General features: G+C 33.8%; 1 protein-coding gene across 3 annotated transcripts in view; it reads left to right on the top strand.

The window, feature by feature from the left end:
- Positions 1-21,749, top strand: part of LOC126978702 (tetratricopeptide repeat protein 39B-like) — a 108,302-nt gene that overhangs the window by 44,286 nt on the left and 42,267 nt on the right. The window contains exon 2 of one of the 3 annotated variants that reach the window (XM_050827719.1): positions 1,160-1,320. The exons of 1 other annotated variant lie outside the window; for it this stretch is intronic. Coding sequence is in view for 1 of the 2 variants with exons in the window: in XM_050827717.1 (XP_050683674.1) it covers positions 6,657-6,716 (60 nt within the window). In the remaining variant the exon portion in view is untranslated. Of the gene's footprint in view, positions 1-1,159; positions 1,321-6,404; positions 6,717-21,749 lie in introns of those variants that run through there. One more of the 3 variants, XM_050827717.1, reaches the window with a different exon arrangement.

Raw genomic sequence — 21,749 nt, 5'->3', positions numbered from 1 at the left:
TTTTTATCCCCATAAAAATATCATTATTTAGTTCTCGAAAGCTTGTGATAGGATTACATATTTATGTAATCCTTATTTAAGTAAAAGTATTATCGGCTTATTCCTGCTATTGTATCGTATATATCATTCGCTATCCTTTCATTCTTTGAATATTATTATAATATCCTTATTCTACAGTTTTGTTATGTTGTATTTATACAGTGTATTCTTTATTACTTGTGGGAGCCTCCTTTGAACAGGATGCCGGCTAGATGGGTATTATGGGTACCACAACGGCGCCTATTTCTGCTGTGAAGCAGTAATGTGTAAGCATCACTGTGTTTCAGTAAGGGCGCTGTAGCTAGTGAAATTACTGGGCAAATAAGACTTAACATCTTTTGTATCAAGGTGAGGAGCGCAAATGTAGTACCGCTCAGAATTTTTGGGTTTTTTCAAGAATCCTGATGGGCACTGCATTGTAATGTCTTATCAATTACCATAAGCTGAACGTCCTGTTCGTCTCGTCCCTTATCTTCATAAAAAAGCTTAAGACTAGGTGTATTGTTATTGTTTACTGGTAAGCCAATACTAGACTGACAAAGTAAATCAATATATTTTAAAAACCTTTAATTGTTACACCACCAATTGGCACTACTAAGTGGCATCACAATTGTAAATCAACAAATAACTCCAAACATCACGAAACGGCAGATCATTACTTGTTACATCTACTTTATTTCTCATCAATAGTCCTGTGGCTTCTTTAATCTTGCAAGAGAGATTGACGTCAGTCAAAATTATGCATATAATATAGGAAATATATCTATATATTCTGATAAATAAAAATAAAATTTAGTATTTTTATTAGTATATTATTGCGAACGGAATGAAAATGGAATCCAGATAAGTTGTCATCATAATATAATATGAGCAATGAGAGTTAGGCAGTACTTCCGTCCACATATAGAGATTACATTGCATCCCAGTGTCAGCTCGAACCAATTGACCGATAGAACCAAGAACTTCGTTACGATCGCCTGGTGTTGCGTCTTATAAATAAGCTTATATCATCATCTTTATTATATATTATCTTTATATCAGCTTATACCTATTAGTCCAGAGGACGTAGGTCTTTTTGAATGCCCGCCATTGAACCCAACTAACAGCTGTTCTCATACAGCTGCTGCCAGCTACTCTGCGTGTTAAATCGCCCCACCAATCCCACCCGGAAGGAACTCTACCTACACTACGTTGCCCAGGTCGCGGTCTCCACTCAAGAACACGTCCACTTCAGCAATTGTCTGTTCTGAGTTTTTTTTGACCAGTTGGCTTATTCGATGGGTACGTACATCATGAATGTTTTTATAACAATACTATGATTACATTAAATTAAAACTTTCATTACGGGGAAGTGTACCAAGAATACTGGCAGCATTTCCGTATTTGACAGCAAGACTGATTCGTTGACCGAAAGTTTTCCAGTAGCCCTATTGAGGCGCGAAGATAGTATTTTGTACATTCTCCCCACGGGCCTAGTGTCTCGACACCAAACGGCACAAAGATGTAAAACTCAATGAGACCGACATATTTGCGACGCTTTGGATTACCTCATTTCTAATTCGATTCGATATAATAATCCACAAAGCTGTTTGTGTCTTACCGCCCAATCCCAGTAATGCACAAAATGTTAGAAACTTACATATCATTTTTGCCTCCTGAATTTGTGTTTTATCTAAAAGAACACAAATAGGTAATGGTAAGTTTCTCCTCCTTATAATTCATACATACTATTAAAACAATTGGAATATCAACAATTACGTTCATATCTGATAAGAAATGAGTAATTAAGTTTCTTGGCTTTTGAAATAAAAAAAACTTTAATTAATTCAGTGTTACAACCACGTTGCTCTTTTGAAGATTCAAATATTTTAATTTAAAACTTCTTTGAATACATAAACTGACATAAATATGAATGAATTTTATTCTTGGTAATGGAATTTTAATTTTTATTTTAGTAATTTAATGGCGGTGCTAGTATTTTCATTTTCAAAGCATACAAGTACCTATTCATCCACACATATTCATTCATTCAACTAAAACGCAATGCCAAAAATGAAAACAGTCACAATAATATTTTTTCTCGTTTGGGATTTAATGGACTCGTGCTTTTTAGGAATGTTAAAAATATATTCAAGTTATAATTTTCGTCTGGCAATCTCTTAAATATTACACTTGTTTAAGCGTAGGTTTACTTTTCTTTGTGGATTTACTTTACTGTTCCACAGTCTTTAGTCACATTTTTGTGGTGTTGTTATCGAATTTTGTATTTACTGCAGCATTTTTGACTACTTTCTGTCTAGCAATACAATAGAAATAGGATTTTAGTTGATTTCGAACAAGTACAGCATCGTATGAAAGTCCTCGTGTATCAGTTCATTCTATACATAAGTATAACAGCACCACAGATATGTATGAAATATGAATTAACATCTGTGACCGACGCCACGCACTGCACCGAATCCATTTCTGCGTCAGAGCCGCTGCGTTACACTGCATGCTGAAGTCTGGTCGGAAGTCGAGCTTGATAGCGTAAACACATGGTCGGATTTGACCCGCCGGCACATCGGACGCGGTCCGGTACCGGACCATATTGTCCGCATTGTCCATCGCACTAAATTAACACTTTATCGTCTGGACCGTACATAGTACGACGGCGGATCAATTGGTTCAAGGCGCCCACCGGACTGACCGATGGTCCGGCCGTACCTAAATCCGATGACGTGTTTGGGCTATTAGAATGGCATTGTCGCCCAGTAACCAATCATTAAGTTATTTTAGGACCTCAGACCAAAGGCTTATTTTGTGACGTTTCAATAATCAAGTTAATAATTCGTTAAATAAAGGGGAATTTCTCGAAATAAGATTATTAATATTTCTCGTTGAGAGATGAGACTCTACCACGCTGATGCAGATCCATCGCCTGCGCCGTCTTACATTATATTGATGATTTCAAGCAGAGCTTCAGAAGTTTTGCGCGTTTAGTATAGACTTACCCCAAAAGTAGATAGTTGACACGATGGTATTAAATAAACTCGAATATTTTCAGCGAGATTTGCATTGCCCTGAAAACAATTATGAAACAACACGGTCCGAAAACGCCGCTTGTAGGTAAAGATCATTTCTTCACTTGTACTTGTGTTTTGAGAGTTGTTAAGATTGTATTTAATATTTATTGGATATATGAAGGCATATTTTAAACACAATCTAAATGCGTGTTATTGCTACAAACGCACAAACAATGTGCGTTGACTATATCTGGCCACAACTCGTGTTGCAAACAACTATTTGAGGTTATTTTTGATTTGTTTTATATCAAAGGCAGAAATGTATAAATAGAAAAAACAATATTGTAATAAAGAAGGTATTGTTTGTGTACCAATGAAAATATACCGCATAATTTAGTTAAATAACGTGCAATTAAATATCATTAAGTTATTTGAATACAATTAGAGATTTTTTTATTTTATTTTAAAACTTATTTATGGTTGTGTTGTGGTGTGTGTGGTTGTGGTGTGTTGTGGTTCAGTAGTACATATGAGTTGCAAGAGGCTTGGTAGCTGAAATATGATACAAATGGTCTAGTTGATCAGCTAACGTCAGGGTGTCGAATTTGCGTGACAATGCGCGCGCATCGAAAAATTTCACTCTAAAAATTTTTCCCTGACTCACCATTAGAAGTATTACTTCGAAAATCAGACATTAAATAAGAATATTATATATATAAGAATATTTGTGATAAACAATGAGCTAGACATTGCTTTTAATATGGTTTTATATTTTATATCTGGAGTTATTACCTACCTTCTACCTTCTTCACTCTACAGCTATTATACTATAAGTACGATGGATTGTCCTTCAGCTTGTCTTACTCTGAGCTCAAGGGCTATTTATTAGCCAATCTAAAAGACGGTTTGTGCTTAAGTTCACACGACAGGAGTGCAAACTTCATCAAGACGAGGTTAATACGAAATGCTCTTATAAACTATGCTCGTCGCACAACTCTCCTTTGGTCGTGTTGAGAACTTTATCGGAATGTTACATAGTCGAACGTTTCTCATTAATATTCAATACCCACAATATATAAACCTCAGCGAGCTTGCAGTATTCGCAGAACATAAAATGAAGGAGTTATCTGCAACCATACGAATGTTTGTCTGAATTTTGAAGTCAGTTGCGAACAGACTTTAATTATAAGACCACGAATTAAAATCGGCTTTTTTACATTACAAGATAACAGTAATAAAACGATATCGTGGAGCTGATGTTTTATACATTGTCTTACGAACGGTGACACACTACATTGTCTTGGTCATGATAACGTCACCGATAACGATGTCGTGCTCAATTTGGCTGTCGACCCTATGCGGGGTGTGCTCAAATAAAAATTAAATACAAATAAAATATAACTTTTTAACTGCAACCAGACCTTACCAGTCGGAGGCTCCTTTGTACAAGATGCCGGCTAGATTATGGCGCAACGGCGCCTATTTCTACCGTGAAGCAGTAATGTGTATGCATTATAGTGCTTCGGTCTGAAGGGTGCCGTAGTTAGTGAAATTAATGAGCCTTGTCATCATATGTCTCGAGGTGACGAGCGCAATTGTAATGCCGCTCAGAATTAAATACCATCAGCTGAACGTCCCGAAGAAAAATAAAAAAAAAACGTTTATACTGGTGACCCTGGCGGTAAATGATGACCGAATCTAATATATATTACACCAAAGGAATCACAAGAGCTTTGCCAACCTAAAGCGACTAATAAACGTACACATATAAATTAGAAAACCAAAAACACATTTGTACGTGGCGGGCTATGATCAAACCGGGGGCTCCGTGATGAGAGTCAATGGTCCAAGCTATCGCGCCACCGGCACTTTTAAAATGTAAACACTTTTGGCGACAGGTCAAAATCTAAGTGGCGTCACATCATTTCAAAAATCAAAAGTACTGTTTGTTTATGATTTGCAAACTGACGTCAATGTGACAAGGTCCTATCCTATTGCCAACTTTCTTTTATTCTTGGTAAAAAGATTTTGATACTTTGTATAACGAGTTAATGCAACACAAAATAGTATCTCAACAAAATTAACAAAACCCTTACCTGCTGGCTGCTAGGAACCGACACCCATGTTTTCGCAACGGCAGCCGACAGTTGTATCGTTATCCTTGTCTTACACACGGCATGTGAATAAGATTACGGCTCTTTCTTTTACTGCTCCCTAGCCCATTCTACATCGTGGGGACTGTTTTATGTCTATTACATTTAGTATCGATATTGTGTGGTGAATGTGTGCTTAGTGACATGTTTGTGAGTTATTTTATGAATAATATGAGAAAGGAATCTACTTCTGAACTTTGCCTCATGGAGAGTGATTACCGCCGACAATGCCCACTAGTTACAACAGAGGAATTACAATATTGCAGACTTTACTTGCGGTTTTGCTCCGAAATACTCATATCGATTTGACACGAGAGTTTGTTCAAAGTTTGAACATGTGGCAAGTTCCGTGTGAACTGAAGATCAATCCAACTAAGATGTACAGTAAATTTGGCTACAAATCTTTTCTTTTCGCGCAAATTACTATTCATAAGAGCTATAAAGATTGAATAGAATATCTTGGAAATATGGTGTCATGCTCCGAGCCATTGCAGTTGCGTCAACAGTACAAATCTTGGAAGTGTATACGATGAAGATTGATAAAGGTATTATAATTATTATACGATGGCAATAATTAAACTGTCGAGACTAAGTAGTATATCAATAATTGTGCTTAAAATAATGTCTTCCTTGATACGTGGTATAAATAATTTTGAAAAATGAAATAATAACGACAGCGAAGTATAATCAAGACTAGTTTAAATTACTAATTGCTTTTCTGTCCTTCATTAGACCTCCTAATGATTTCCATGAAGAAGAAAAACAATGAAATGAAGGATTGCTGTCTGTTGATGGTCGATGCAAGGATGCTGTTAAAATTAAAGTAGTGAGCCAATATTTAAAATTTAGCAGAAAAGGCGGATTTCTTAAAACGCACATGAAACTTGACTAAAGAGGTTATAGTCGCAAGTAGCAAATAAATCCCAAAATTAATGGAAACGAGACTTGGTAACTTGTTCGCTTCATGGTGGTATCTCAGAGCGTTTGCCTCGCAGTGTAAGTGATGTTTGAAGATCTGTATATCCATTTTATTTTACTTTCCAAGAGCTCTAAGGAAAAAACTAGGAAATAAATCTAAAAGAAAATATAGAGCGCTAAATATGAGGTATATGAACGTTGACAATGTGCGTTACCCATAGCAACGAGTGAGTACAACTCCTATAGAGTGAGATAAAATATGATGTTGAAATAGTGTATGTAGAGTATTAGTCGTAGATATGATGTATCGATCGGGAGCCCGACTGCAATTGAAGGCCGATGTAGGCGCGGTGTGGAGAGGCTGGATGCACCGCCCACCGATTCCAGGTGGCAGGTGGCAGGACGTCCTCGCAGCTCCTCTTCTTGCCCGGCCGCAAAAGCGCCCTGCGGCAGTATTCGCGCCGCCACCGAGCTAGCATCACGTGGCTGACGATACAATCTACATCAACTTAATTGTCAACTACTGCAGCAACTGCTGGAGATGGCTACTTCTTTCTTCTGCTTTTCGCTGAAACGCCGCAAAAGACGTCGCAGAGATGAGGTATACCTTTGCACGTTACTATGCTTTTTATAATAAATATTTCATTTTATTTCTACCAAAAAATTTGCTGTGATTTATTTATTTTTGTTTACTTGTTTACTCCGTTGCAGCTTATGTTTGTATGTATTGTCTGTTGTGATTTTCTCAGTGAGGGCGCCATTAATAAAAGTTGAACCAAAGCCGGTAAAAATAAATATTTATTTATGTGATTTTATTTTTCTCCCAGAAAGCGTTTATTATAGCGAAACACTTTTGCAAATAAACACTGATAAAATGAGCACAAAATAAAAAGAAAATCCATAAGAAAAAAAAAGTGAAAACAGTTTTATTTAAAAAAAATGATACATGCGACTTCATTTACACTATAATTAAAAAATATTCACTGTAAGGTTAAATAAGTGATTTCGAATCCTATTATAAATAAAAATATTTACATTCAATATTCATTCAGTAGATATGCTCCATAATCAATAATTAAAAAATAATAATAATTAAAAAAACACAATGTTCAGTATGTAAGAATATTCACGTTAAAAATAAATATTCTTTGGGATAGCAAAACAAAAATAACTCAAAATTTCTATCCTGCGCGCAAACATATTATATACCTGTATATTTTATAGAACCGACGCGTGACGTTAAATAAAAACTAAATATTCGTAGACTTGTCGTCTTGACTTAATTGATGGTATAATATTATAAAAAATAATAAAATATGGGCCATACTAAAGTATCATAATTTGTTTCTGTAACGCGCGAATAAAAAACATCTTTCAATGACTAGAAAGACCAAATTAACTCATTTGAAATCCGGGGAACTACCATGCTTTCTGGTGTTTTAATAATTAAATTTGATAAATAATAATACAAGATATAATAAAGGAGCTCTTATGAAATAATTTATTTACTTGTTTTACTTGTGGAAGTGGAAGACTCCTATGCACAGCACCACAACGGCGCCTATTGCAGCTGTAAAGCAGTGATGTGTAAACATTACTGTGTTTTGGAATGAAGGGCGCCGTAGCTAGTGAAATTACTGGACAAATAAGATTTAACATCTTATGCCTCAAGGTGATGAGCGCAGTTGTAGTGTCGCTTAGAATTTTTGGGTTTTACAAGAATCTTGAGCGGCACTGCATTGTAATGGTCAGGGCGTATCAATTACCATCAGCTGAACGTCCTGCTCGTCTTGTCCCTTATTTTCATAAAAAAAATGTTTAGAGGAGAGGAAATGCAGGGTTTAGTGAGAGATCAATGTGCGCCTTTCTTGGTAGCCAGCATTACTTATGCTATTGGCTAAATTCTCATCGCCTAAGTTACTGATTCTCGCATTTACAAGCGAGAATCGTGAATATATGTTACATTTAAACATTATAGAGATGTTTAGTCATCAAATATGCTCCTGGGTCGTTAAGTATTAACTCTTCGAACAGAAGTTTGGACAAAATTCCAACCTCTGTTTTATAGGAAATCTAGCTGATACCCGCGACTTCGTCAGCCTACACAAAACTGCGCATGAAGTATTTATAGAAATCATTGTTTCTTAAAACTTTAATAACTTTAAGTTATACTTCTTTTGGCACGTTATGAAAAAATAATAAGAGTGAAATTTTAAGATACGCGCGCATCACTGTAACACAGAACTTTTAAGTTGTAAGATAGACGGTTCCTAAAATTTGACTAAAATTTGATCTGACGTTTGCTTCATTTTTTTTTTGTTTCTTCCTCCCCATAAGCAGTATTCATTATTTAAAAATTAATTGTCAAAGCCATCTTTGCTAAATTTTTGCAAAATTGTTCTTTCTAAAATCGTAGAATAGTATGAGGAATAAATCATTTTAATGATTTTTGCTTCCGTTAGGCCAAAGAAGTATTGCTACTTGCGTGCATACTAAGTACACACCCACACTTTTTTTAACTTTATATACCAGCGGACCCGTCAGATGCGGTTCTGTCAAAAGACAAAAGAATTATGTAAGTATTCGGGAATAATATAGTCTAAAACCATCGGAAATGTGTAAACAAAGATAATCTGTTAAATTAGCTATGAAATGATAAGGATTTATATCGTATTTGTGTAAACAGCTGTTACATTAGCGTTTTATAATTGCCTAATTTTTAAAGTATTAAAATGAATATAGTATGATAATTTGTACTATGCAACCCTTAATAGATAAACATATGCCATCGCGGACTTTTCTATAGACCTATTTATGTATGGTTAAATTGTATATAAAGTACACAATTCAACCGTACATTATTTTGTTGCACATTTCATTAAAAAGAGTGCAAAAAAAGAATGCTGGGAGAGTTTCTCACGCTTCTTCTTCTCTCTCAAAGTATTAATATCTAGTATATTAGAAATTACATCAAAAAGAGTTCTAAAGGAATCAATTTAGAGAAAATAAATGCCTTTTATGCCTTTTTATATCTCAAAGGGTTTTCGTTGAAAGCTCTTCTTCTCAGACGGCTTATTTTTGCCAATACCTCCAACTACACAAAACATAATAAACGTATACAAAAAAACCTTCCTCGAGAACCACGCTATCCATTGGTGAAAACAGCATGAAAATCGGTGCAGTAGTTAATCGCGAACAGATAGACGCGGCGGACAACTTTGTTTATAATATGTAGAAATATGTAGTGATGAAGATATCGCAATATATTTGCATTACAACAGCTGTAAATATATATATATATATATATATATATATTATACATTTGGTTTTGTGAGTATTCAATTATTAGCGCTAAGAACATAAAAACTCATAGTAATTTATTTCCCAGCGCTGTAAGTATGATATAATAACACCGCTAATAATATTTAATTATTAAAGTCGTCTATGTTTGAATAATAACTGAATTATTATTATTAAAGAGATTATTATTTTTATTATTGATAACGAATTTTGCGGCATTAAGACAACGATATTAATATAATATCATTTTGAAGGCAGTGCGAAGAAGTTATTATAACAGTAAATGCGAAATTGCGTTTAGTGCAAGCATAATGCGAAAATATTGTGTGTTAAATTTTATTGGAACGAATTTCCTTAAGGGACGATGCGCATGATACCCTAACCGGGAAAATAAGTCCGCAACGTCACTCTGTTCATGTACCTCGAAGCGTGGCTACGCGACAATATCTTGTGGATTGTTATTTATATATAAATAATTGACAAGTAACAATTATTGACATTTGACAAATTACATTGATTGTTGACCAAATCAAACCAAAACACAATAGACGAATATTTAAATCATATTTAAATAGGTTTATAACTGCAAAATTACATTGACATAAAAGCAAAACTTAATGACGTTCACAGTACATTTTTGACGTTATTGAAGATAAATTTCTTTGACTATTATACGTTGCGCGCCTCACAACGACATCTAAAAATAAAAGTTTTGCTACATTATCTATTTTTTTTGGTTTCTTTGTCGTATTAGGACAGGCAAAGGGTTCAAGCCTATACAGCCGTATTCGTTAATATACAATAATTTATTTCACGATTTTTACAATATAGTGCTTTCTACAAACGTAGAATAGCATGACGAATAAATAATTTTAAGGATTTGTTTTGTTCTTGCGTGAATACATGAGTATACACACACTTTTTTATTTTAGACAGTTGAAATCAGTGGAAACTGCCCTTTTTTAGTAAATCAGTAAAATTAATAATTTAATAATAAGGAAATTCGTTCCTATCCGGTGTCCCACGACACCACAAGGTTTTTTTATACCATTTCACTCAATGGTACACATATATGCCTAATCCTACCGACACTGACTGTCGACACCGACGTTAATTACGTGTTTTTGAAGTGAAAACTTCTTTAGCGGCGTTAAAATGTTAAATTCGCGTCAGGACACGTGGCTTGATCGAAAATTCGTAAGGCAGTTTGAAATTGTAGATTAAAGATTTATACTTCTAACTAATTGTAGTTCGGCTATTTCAACTTATTGATCATGCTCATTGGACCAGTGGTTGAAACATTGTAATTGCGAAGCGTCAACACCGCGAGGTCGAGAATCAAATCTCAGCCGTGAAGTATTTTTACAGTTTATTATGGATAAAAGTTGATTTTTCTGAGATAAACTTTTTAATGTAAAATAATTGTAATAGTTCTGAAGTGTTCAATTTTTTATGTAATATTTATTGTCATTTTTGAGTACATGTCATGTTTACCCACATAAGTTCTAGTTTATTTTTATACTAATAAAGCAATTCGTGCGAAATTATTCCCTACCCATTCCAAAATATCAAAAATGCTTGACGTTGATGTTCAAGTTTTCACTTCTGCCGGCACTCCCGGAGTGCATACCCGTATTTTTTTTATTTAATCTTTCGCAGCTCTATAATATATACGTACATACATACAATCGCGCCTCTTTCCTGTAGGTGTAGGCAGAGACCACTTCTTTCCACTTGCTACGATACTTGTTTCGCTTCGTCCACTTTCATTATTCCTTTCAAACATGCTCTTCGGTTTAGGGTACTCTTGGCCTGGCCTTTTTTCAAGACGTCTTTCTTCGTCAATCGTTCTTCATTCATTCTCTCCACATGGCCAAACCATCTCAGCACTCAATATTATTGCATTCTCCAATGGTATTAAATGAGGGTGGTATATCTGTGGTGGTATATTATGATTTTAATAATATAAAAAGTATTTTACAGGTTTTGATACGGTCTTTAATAAAATATAATTTAATGGGATAAGGATACAGAGTTATGAATAATATGTTTTGATTCTTGTCAGCACTTATATGAAATTAAAATGTGAAAAAGTACATATGTTATGGCGGACTTTTTTGTAGACACTTTTTACCAGTGGGAGGCTCCTTTGCATAGGATGCCGGTTAGATTATGTTTACCACTACGGCGCCTATTTCAGCCGTGAAGCAGTAATTTGTAAGCATTACTGTGTTTTGGTCTGATGGGCGCCGTAGCTAGTGAAATTACTAGGCAAATTTTACGTTCTATATTACTGGTAGTACATTTATTTGTTCTCTCATCAATAGATTCCACAGCACGCGCGATGACAGATTCTTATGACTAATATTTTCACACCTCGGGTTATATTATTGAAGTTTTAATATGGGTCCATATTTCTTTAAATATAATATAGCTTATGTTACTCAGTGAAGATGCAGCTCTCTAATGGTGAAAGCATTTTTGAAATTGATCCAGTAGTTTTTGTGTAAAAACATTACAAAAATTCATGCAAAAACACAAACGTTTCCTCTCTTTATATTATTAATTTAGATTATATATTTTATTAATATAGAAAATCCTTATTCTCTTACATACTTTCGCAGCTTTGTTAATCCCTAACAATCAAGCGATCGGCTTCCCGTTTGACCCCAATAACATAATAAAATTGAGGCTAGATGCCCCCCGTCTTGATTGATTTATTAACCGCTCGGACTAAGGCAAGAGAAATTAAGTTAATTCTTATTAGCTTTGCGACTTGAGCCCCTTAATCTAAAACAAATAATTTTATCCAAAAACTTGATTTAGCCTTGAATACAATACCTGTCACTAATATTTTACAGCTGAAGTTGTTTTTGACTGACTGTTTATTGTAGTGAAACTTCTTTATCGATGTATGAGAGAAATTTTATAGCAATGTCGGCACGATTTTCGGTTACGCGCCATGTTGTTTTTTCTGATACTTGTGACATTCTTTAATATTCAATATTATACATTATATTCACATGTTATACTCAATTATTAAGTTTTACTTAAATCGCACGTAAAGATAACACGCACACACTTTTTTGTACGGGCTTATCTGTTGCTATTCCAGTCAGATTTGAATAATTATTTTTGTATAGGACTGTATATGATGTATATACCATTAGCCTATACTTCTCAGAAAGCTTTATATTATGTATCTTTTTGTAAAGTATGTTGTAAAAAAAACAATCCGCGTGTGACGTTATAGTTGGCAATATCTAAAACAGAATGTTGTTCAAAAGTATCGATCATTGGTAGTTAACAAAGTTCGCGATACGATATTATTGTGCTTCATTTATTATACAAAAGCCACTATAGATATTAATATGTAAAAGTCTTTTATTATCTAATATATTTGTTGCACAAAGAATTCTGACCAGTTTTGGAGTAGGCTTCACGAAACTCAGTAAACATTATCTTCTCTATTTTATATTTTAATTTTTTTTATTATTCTTAGTTTTGATAAATCTATAAACATAACAATTTTGTTTAATATCATGACATACCGGAATGCTATTAGGTACGATTTTGATATGGTTCTTTGAGAAATGGGCAATAAAAGGCATTTATTTTATCAAACTTGATTCCTTTAGAATTTTTTTTGACGTCATTTCTAATATTCTAGATACTACTACCGCTTCGGAAACTGTCATTTGTTTCCGAGAGAAGCGGCGCAAGAAACTCTCCCAGCATTCTTTTTTTGCGGTATTTTTAATGAAATATACAATCGCATTTTCATTTCGAATTTGCTGTTCAATTTCCTCTGGGGTTCTCTAAAAAACAATCAACCTAGACGATTGAAAACCATTAAATGGTCGGTCTGCGCGCTTATTACTATTACATGTAAGAAAAACAGATAAATTATAGGCTATATTATACAGCTTATGGTAATTATATGACTATTATTTAGATTGCGTTCGTCACAGACATTTCTTATTATCATTTTCATTATTCTATGTGTGTATGTTTTGGAACAAACATGTTATCGAAGTTTCCCCGAATGAGGTTATGTAAGTCTACCGTTTGTATAATATAAAAGAAGAGTATATGAGAAAAGCAATGTTCTGCTGTTTCTACTAAGTTGAAAATCTGGGTTTTTTGCTGATGATGAAAAATTGGAAAAGATGTTTTTTTTTAGCACATCAGTGTATGCTTTCGTTATTGGAGAACACTACCGTGAGTTGTGATTAAGAGAATCTGCCCAATATGCTTTCTAGAAATATATCTACCCAAACTTATACAACAGCCTTCGATTAAAAATCAAGAGAAACAGAGCCTTGGGTTACAGCACAGAAGATATAATTACTACTAAATACTGAAAAAAGAAAAAAAAGTTATCTTTTAAAATACGCGACATGGTACTAGGTGCTATCGTCGTCTATCGAGATAAAATATATTGCTTTCGGACAGGATTTCTTCGAATTCTTTCCCTTACTGCTTTGACCACCTTTCTTATACGAACACTACGTGGACGGCCAGATCTTTTTCTGTCACAAACAGAGGAGGTCTCCTTGCACCTATTAAGAGCCCGTTACACAAATATTTTACTAATGTCAAGCGTACGGAGAGTTTTAAAAATTGTACTTTGTGTAATGCAATCACAGCGTTTCGGTTCTCTTTATCACCTCACTCAATTTTAATATCGCAAAATATTGTAGAATGCATTGGCGGTAAAATGAGAAAACTCAATGAACAATCATATAAAAATGACAGATTCCAAATTCAAATGTAATATTTTGTTTATTTTTAATTGTAACACTATTTATGGCCAGACTAAGTAAATATAAAACATGTACAGATTTCGGTGAGCTTATGTTACACAAACTTTTTCCAAAGCCAGCGTAGAATTAAGCTTAGATAAAGTACGCACAGATCTTGTAAAAAAAATAACTTAAATTTTATAATTGTTTTAACCTTCTCTAATGAGGAAAACTTGACGTCTGGAAATTTATACCTCTACCTACCTAATTTTATTTATAAATTAATATTGATATTAAGATATCCTGACGATTTGAACTTACAACCAGACAATAAGTATAATTTACGAAAACATAATAATATTGATTGAAGTAGGCGTTACTTTGCGGAAATCCATAATAATTATCCAAGTGTTTTGATTTTACTCTACTCAGTCTCGTGCCTTGAACCCTTTGCCTGTCCTAATAATGGACGAAGAAACTTTTGTGTTTCAGTGATATGCGCGCATCTTAAAATTTCATTCTCATAATTTTTTCATAACGCGCCTAAAGAAGTATAACTTCAAAAAAACATATGACGGTCATGCGAGTTGAGTAAAGTTCCATGTGATATCCGTGGACCTCTATCATTTGAACGCGACTGATTACTCTATGAAAATACATATATTTACAAATATAAACCTTATCTCTATAGTCGTAAAGTCTATTTTCCGCACCGCCTGAAACAACGGCTAATCCGTGCTGACAAGGATATCTACAACGGAACCCTATGTCTCGTTCTTTTACCTTGCCAACCTAAAAAAATTGATTTTAAAAAATTATTAGTAATTCTTGTTAATACATATTTATTTTAATAGTTTTATAATCAATTTAAGTACAAATATTTATATTTTTTTTAACTCAATCACTAACGTACTAAAAGATAATATATTTTCATCGATTGTTTTATTGTATCTTTTACTGTGGCAATGAATAAATTGTTATCCAAAAAATAACCAACGTCCTCTTTAGTGTGGCATCACACTTGACAGTGGTCATCTCATTCAAATTATAGGTGCATAGTTTTTCTCCATACCAAAAATATGGACTCAAAATAAATATCAATTACTTTATACTATGTATTATTTAATTAATGCTATGAAGACTTTTCGTATAGAATCCCAGATTCCCCAGCCCTATTTTAAATTGTTATAATAGTACCCAATTTGAGGCCTTTTTGTATCATTTGATTGATAAGTTATGAATGCAATTTATATGCAGATATTAATATGGTTTAGTAAAAGTTCGCAAAAGATGCAATTCTCCACCGAATGATGATGAAGGCGGTCGGATTTTAAACCAATTATACTGACATTGTAAAGAATAATAGATTGTCCCAATTGATTTCTAAAATAGATCACTTGCAATACTGAATCCGTCTACATCTGTAGGTTTTGACTAAATACTGCCCTTGACCTTGCAAAAATAGCCAAGCCTTATCAAATATAAATTATTCTGTGAATGTCCAGAATAAATATAAGGTTGTATTCTAGATCAAGGTTCCTCCAAACACTTACGGTAACAGTTCTTTTGAAATTTTAATGATATGTTTAAATATACATTTTAATAACCTGTTATAACATGCGCTATTAATAAAATATAAACAAGTTGTTTAGGCTAAACTGCACGACTTTTAAACTTTGATTTAAATGATTTAAATCAAGTTTTAGATTTAAATTACAATACACATCACTCCTATAACAAGCTAAACAATATTATTGATTTTATGAATTGTAAAAGCCATAAGAATTTCGGAAATTTTTGTAATCTGACAATGATCTTCGATACGTTATTTAATTTAATTTTTCTTCAGTACATTATTTAAACTATAACGTTCTTCATGAATCACTCCATTTCAATTATTGTATACAAATTAGCATTTGTCAATCGGCTTAATATATTTAAATTAATCAAGTTTAGATTTTGACGTTAAAACTTTGAAAGCTCTTTTGAAAACGTCGGCTCGAGTAGACAGAGAAAGCGCGAACACACAATTTTTTAATTATAATATATTGTATTATACCTAAATGAATAAATAACATAATGAATATAGAACAAAAAAAGTTGTCTTTAATGTTGTAAGCCTCGCCTTCATGAAGTTTTTCACTTTTGCCGTGTGGCCTTAAGCACACACCTTTTTGTTTATATACTGATACCATGTAACACTATACATACTTTATTCAAGATTAAGTTAAGTATTCTTGACATAAGTTCTGTTATAAATTAATGTGAATTAATTTTGTATAACGTATTGTAATCTTAATAAAACATATGTATTTACTTACTGAAGTCTCAGCACTAAATAAAAAATAATTGTATTAAACATTTATGGCTTTACGTATCAACTGTTTCCATGAAAATGTTTAGCCACTTTTTACTCTAGTGATTTCTTAAGCAACTATATGTTGGCGTGTTGCTTAGAGCAGGCCATGTCTTCAAAAACTGATCATACTATACAATTGGTTCAGATTTGGGCTAGACGACAGCCAGCTCATATAAAGTCTTCAAGGTTGACTTCCAGCCAGTGCCGGATTATTCACGCAGCGAGAGTAGCAATTGCAACGGGCCTCGTGCGAAAAAGGGCCCGCAAATTTAAGCCCACGTATATATAGTCTGAGGGTAATTTTTTGAGTGAGTTAAAAAGTGGTATTTTGAGTTTCCTTGATGTCACAGAAACGCGAAACGTTAAAACTGTTCCTACTAAGACAATTCACGTTAGACACTCGGTAAGCGACTTATTTAAATATGGATAGAGGGCTTTTGAAGAGGTTTTGCTACGGTCCCGCGCTTTCTTAATCCGTCATTGCTTACAGCCTATCTTGGATAGTTCGTTCAGACTCGCTGGAAAGTCCAGGTACATTTTAATAAAAGCGTATGGCTATGAAGTTCCTCAACAGGATCTAAGTCAGTCTCGTAGTTTCGTTGAATTCTTCACTTCTTTTTCACAAAATTAAAGCTATTTGCCTTCTTTATAAGACACCTCCCACCAAACGCCTGACGCAAGTTGACCACGTTGCGGTTTTCCGATCACTTGTGAAGCTTCTATTGGAGCTCTGAGCATACACTTTGTTCTTTTGCTTTTTTTTGAAAATAAGGGTCGAGACGAGCAGGATGTTCAGCTGATGGTAATTGATACGCCCTGCTCATTACAATGCAGCGCCGCTCAAGAAGTGCTCATCACCTTGAGACATAATATGTCAAGTCTCATTTGCCCAGTAAATTCACTACCTACGGCGCCCTTCAGACCGAAACACAGTAATTATTTAAAACATTACTGGTTCACGTTCAGATATAGGCGCCGTTGTGGTGCCCATAATATAGCCGGGTTCCAGTGCCAAGGAGCCTCCCACTGGTATGTACGGGTACCCACTGCTTGTTGTAGTGCTCTCAATTGTAAATTTTTTTTTCAACAGCGCAAAGGATATTTCTGTACTTTTCACTTGCGTATCTGGACACCTAGTGTTTTGTTCGAGTCGCTCTCTTTAACTATAGGGATTGATTCAGGGCATGTCCAGTATATCAATGATAACCACCACATCAAGCTTCATCTCTTAAAAGAGTCCTAGCGGGAATCTGCATGTTTTGTTTCTTTATAGAATTTCGGTGAATTCATCTTTTTTGATGTAACAGAACGCGGCCGCTTCAATATTTTACTGTCTTCGTCAGAAGATGTGGTGGTATATAAATATATCGATAGTACAATATACCTATGATCATACTACTAATGCCTAGCTTTTGAAGGTTTTTACCCACTTTGTACAAGGCAATCACTTCAATTCTGGTTTCTTTAACACACCATTACATTGTTGTGATTAAATAATAACTTCGGAAAAAATCTGTACTTGGCGGGAAATTATATTCCTAACACAATAAACGCGTTCCGAATTCGAATATAAAACTATATAATGAAGTTTTTAAGTTGTGGCAATATTTATGGCATTCCTAGTTACATTCAAGTCGACACATTGATTTTGCAACTTTACCATAAACTGGTATTCTGTAGTGAAGGACTCGTTATTTATTAATAACTGTTTAATTATTCTTCTGTATCCGGTTATTATTAACTAATCAAATATTCAATAATCTACCTATCGAGAATAGCGACTAATTTCGAGCGAATATATTTTCAAGTTTTTACAAGTTTAACCCGGAATTTGGCACTTACTGGAGTTGCATATAACTTATTTTTAGAATATTTAATTTGGCATTTTAAAAATATAGTGTTATAGTGTTTTCTATTGAAATTCAGGTATACTTTAATTTCAAATACATCACCTACCATTTTTGGACTAGGCATATAACCTTTTTCTGAACTTTTATTTGTCCAACCGATTCGATACGTGTGCACACTCCCAGTTTTAAACTTTACCGCACTTTTTAACTTTAAACCGCATTCACAAATAACTGCTGTAGAACGTAGATGAAGAGGGTCTTAGGCGAGAACAGTGGAAGAAAAGGGAGTACTTTAGTTGATATTTATACTTTATTGATCTTTAGGAGAACAGACTTAGTTCTGCAGCATACGCGGTTAAAAAAATTAGACAATTAACTGACATAGATAAGGCGCGACTAGTATACTTTAGTTATTTCCATAGTATTATGTCCTATGGTATATTGCTATGGGGCAACGCTGCCAATATTAATACAATATTTGTGCTGCAGAAGAGGGCTATTCGCGCTATTTATAACCTAGGTCCTAGAGAATCATTGAGAGCAAAATTCAAAGAAATAAACATCTTGACTGTTGATTCTCAATATATTCTTGATAATGTAATGTATGTTCATAGGCACATAAGTGAATTTGCCAGAAACTGTCATAACCATAATGTTAACACCAGGGCAAGACATAAACTGTTGATGCCTACTACTCGGCTAAGTCGAGTTAGTAAGTCTTTTGTGGGGCGATGTAAATGCTTTTACAACAAGATCCCAGAAAATGTTCAAATAAAGGTGTTACGTTATTAAAAAGAATCGTTAAAAAACGTTTGTGTGGTAAAGGTCTCCAATCTGTGGTATCATCTTAATGATACCACAGATTGGGAATGGAGCGACCGCCCTCAGGCTATTAAATAATAAGTTTAATTGTACAATATTACTTTGTAAATGTTACTTTAATTGTAAAACATATTTTTGATGGAAAAAAAAGCCCACTGAGTTTGTTGCACCCATTCTTCTCAGGCCTGAGGCATTCACTTTGGAATGGGTGGTAGTTTTTTTGACTTTCAATAAGTGATTTCACATCCTATTTTGAATAAAAATATTTGAATTTGAATTTGATATCCGTTTGCCGCCGCTTTATGTACGAGTACACCATAGTCTTGGAATATGTATATTAAGGAGCTAATTCCAAGCGTGGCTGACTCTTTATGACTTGTCAATCAAAATCGGTCACTGTAGCAATAGATTCGCTTTGCTTTTCTATATTGCTGTATCCGTTTGAGATGCCTCTTCACTCTCACACGCACAAGGCCTCTGCGTGACAATGTGTGTGATATACGCAATAGGTTCTAAATACACAGCTAGTTTAAATATGCAGTCAATTTGCTTTTGGATATAACTGAGTAATAACATAAAAAGACTTTTATAATCCTGCCTTTATATATATATAAAACAAAGTCGTGTTTGTTACACCATTTATAACTCAATAACGGCTAGACCAATTTTTCTGTTGTTAGATTTTTTGGATTTCTCTTAGTCCGGAATAGGATAATAAGTAATAAAATATTTTTTATCCTATTAAAATATTGAAATTAATTAAATCCAAAATCTGTTCATTTATTGCCTCAAAGGCGGAACAATGTTCGCCGGGTCAGCTAGTTATGGATATAATCACCGACATGTCAGTCGACATCACGTTCATATTGTAAGTATTATACTCAATAAAATTGTGAATTTACGGACGTGTTGTCAATGATTTTCTAGTTATGTGGGATAATTTTATGACATTGTTTTTAGTTGTTTTTCTTAAAAATGTTTTCATTAATGTTAACTAACACTATTTCTGGTAAGTAATTTCAATATAACGTTGCATTGTGTGTGTTTCGCGTTAGTAATATACAATAAGTATCTATAGTATCGGGAAAACTTCTATATATCGATTGGACTCCTTAATTAAAATTTCCTTAGCTCTAAAGTTTGAAGTTATGAAATACGGCCTCGAAAAGATATTTTGCTAACGAGGTATCGATGGCTTTTGTGTTGGTTCTTCGAAAGATCATGTTACCCCGCTAATAGTTATTATATTTTAGACAATAGGGTTTATTAAACTGTACCTATTAAAATATGAATAACACTGTTTCTATGTGTATTAATTACTACGAATAAGATTGCAAATGTCTCTGAAAGTAAGTAACAGAATACAGACCCGGTATTGTTTATATGCTAGTGACAATGATAACATACTATTTACAATGTTATATTTGTTATATGTAACTTTTACATTCATAATAGTTACAGGTATATAGCAAAGGGTACATTAAAATCTAATTCCACGCATGTTGGAAAGATAGTAAATAATATACCGTTCATTGAGTGGCCTTGAACTTTCTGAAATGTATCAATGTCACTGCATGTATCAGTTTCCTCATATAGTTGAACTTTCTAATCGATTAGAGATACTTACCCCGTGTTGTAGAGCAGTAAACAGGCCCAACTGCAATGTTCATATGAAACAAAATTCACTTTCAAACAGACACATTACCTTATATCAAATAAAATAAAATAAACTTTTGTATCGTAATAGTATACCGTAAGTGAACACTTTGCAATTTTCTTTTTTAGTTAGCATTATAGATTGAGCCTTTCGTGAAGGTTATAAGGATCATTTTACAGTTTTAAGTGTATCTTTTGTATGAAATTGTATATTTTGGATTAACTTTACTGATATTATAAAGAGGTAAAGTGTGTGTGTGTGTAGGTGAGGTTGTATGTGTTAATCTCTGGATCTGCATCACCGCTATTGAAAATTTTGTTACCAATAGAAAGCCATATTATTTTTGTGTGAAAGGCTATATAATAGTAATAAGAATAATGAAACGTATTTATTTCCAATTTACAATTAAATAGCAATTACAAATTACAGTAAAATAACAGTTCATAGGCTATATATAAACCCGAAAACTGAAAAGGGTTATTTGTGTTGTCGAAGAAAATAAGGTTGAACAAATATGTTTCTTACGAATGCTGTTTTAACGACGAGAGACATTTATATATTTATTTAATTATTGTGATTGTTTTCGCATTGGAACAACGATTTATAGGTATATGTTTACACTGGTAAATGCGGACGAAGTAACGGGTAACAGCTAGTTATTTATCAATAAACACATAAAAGACAGGTTGTTTTAATTGGTCAGGTCACACTGACACAGTTATCGTCTGATGATATTTAGCGTCAGAAGTGAGAAGAGCAATGTGCTCGTTATTTCAATTAGAGCCGAATCCACCAATAGACGTTTAAATAATTAACGTCTGTTTAAAGATTAAACGGCCGTTTATTAATATTCTAGTGTTCATCATGTGGATCATTCATTAGGCACTTTAACCGATTGATT

The sequence above is a fragment of the Leptidea sinapis genome, chromosome Z (assembly GCF_905404315.1).
Source record: "Leptidea sinapis chromosome Z, ilLepSina1.1, whole genome shotgun sequence".
Taxonomy (NCBI): domain Eukaryota; kingdom Metazoa; phylum Arthropoda; class Insecta; order Lepidoptera; family Pieridae; genus Leptidea; species Leptidea sinapis.
Note: the sequence above shows the minus strand (reverse complement) of the source record. Positions and strands in the feature narration are given on the sequence as shown.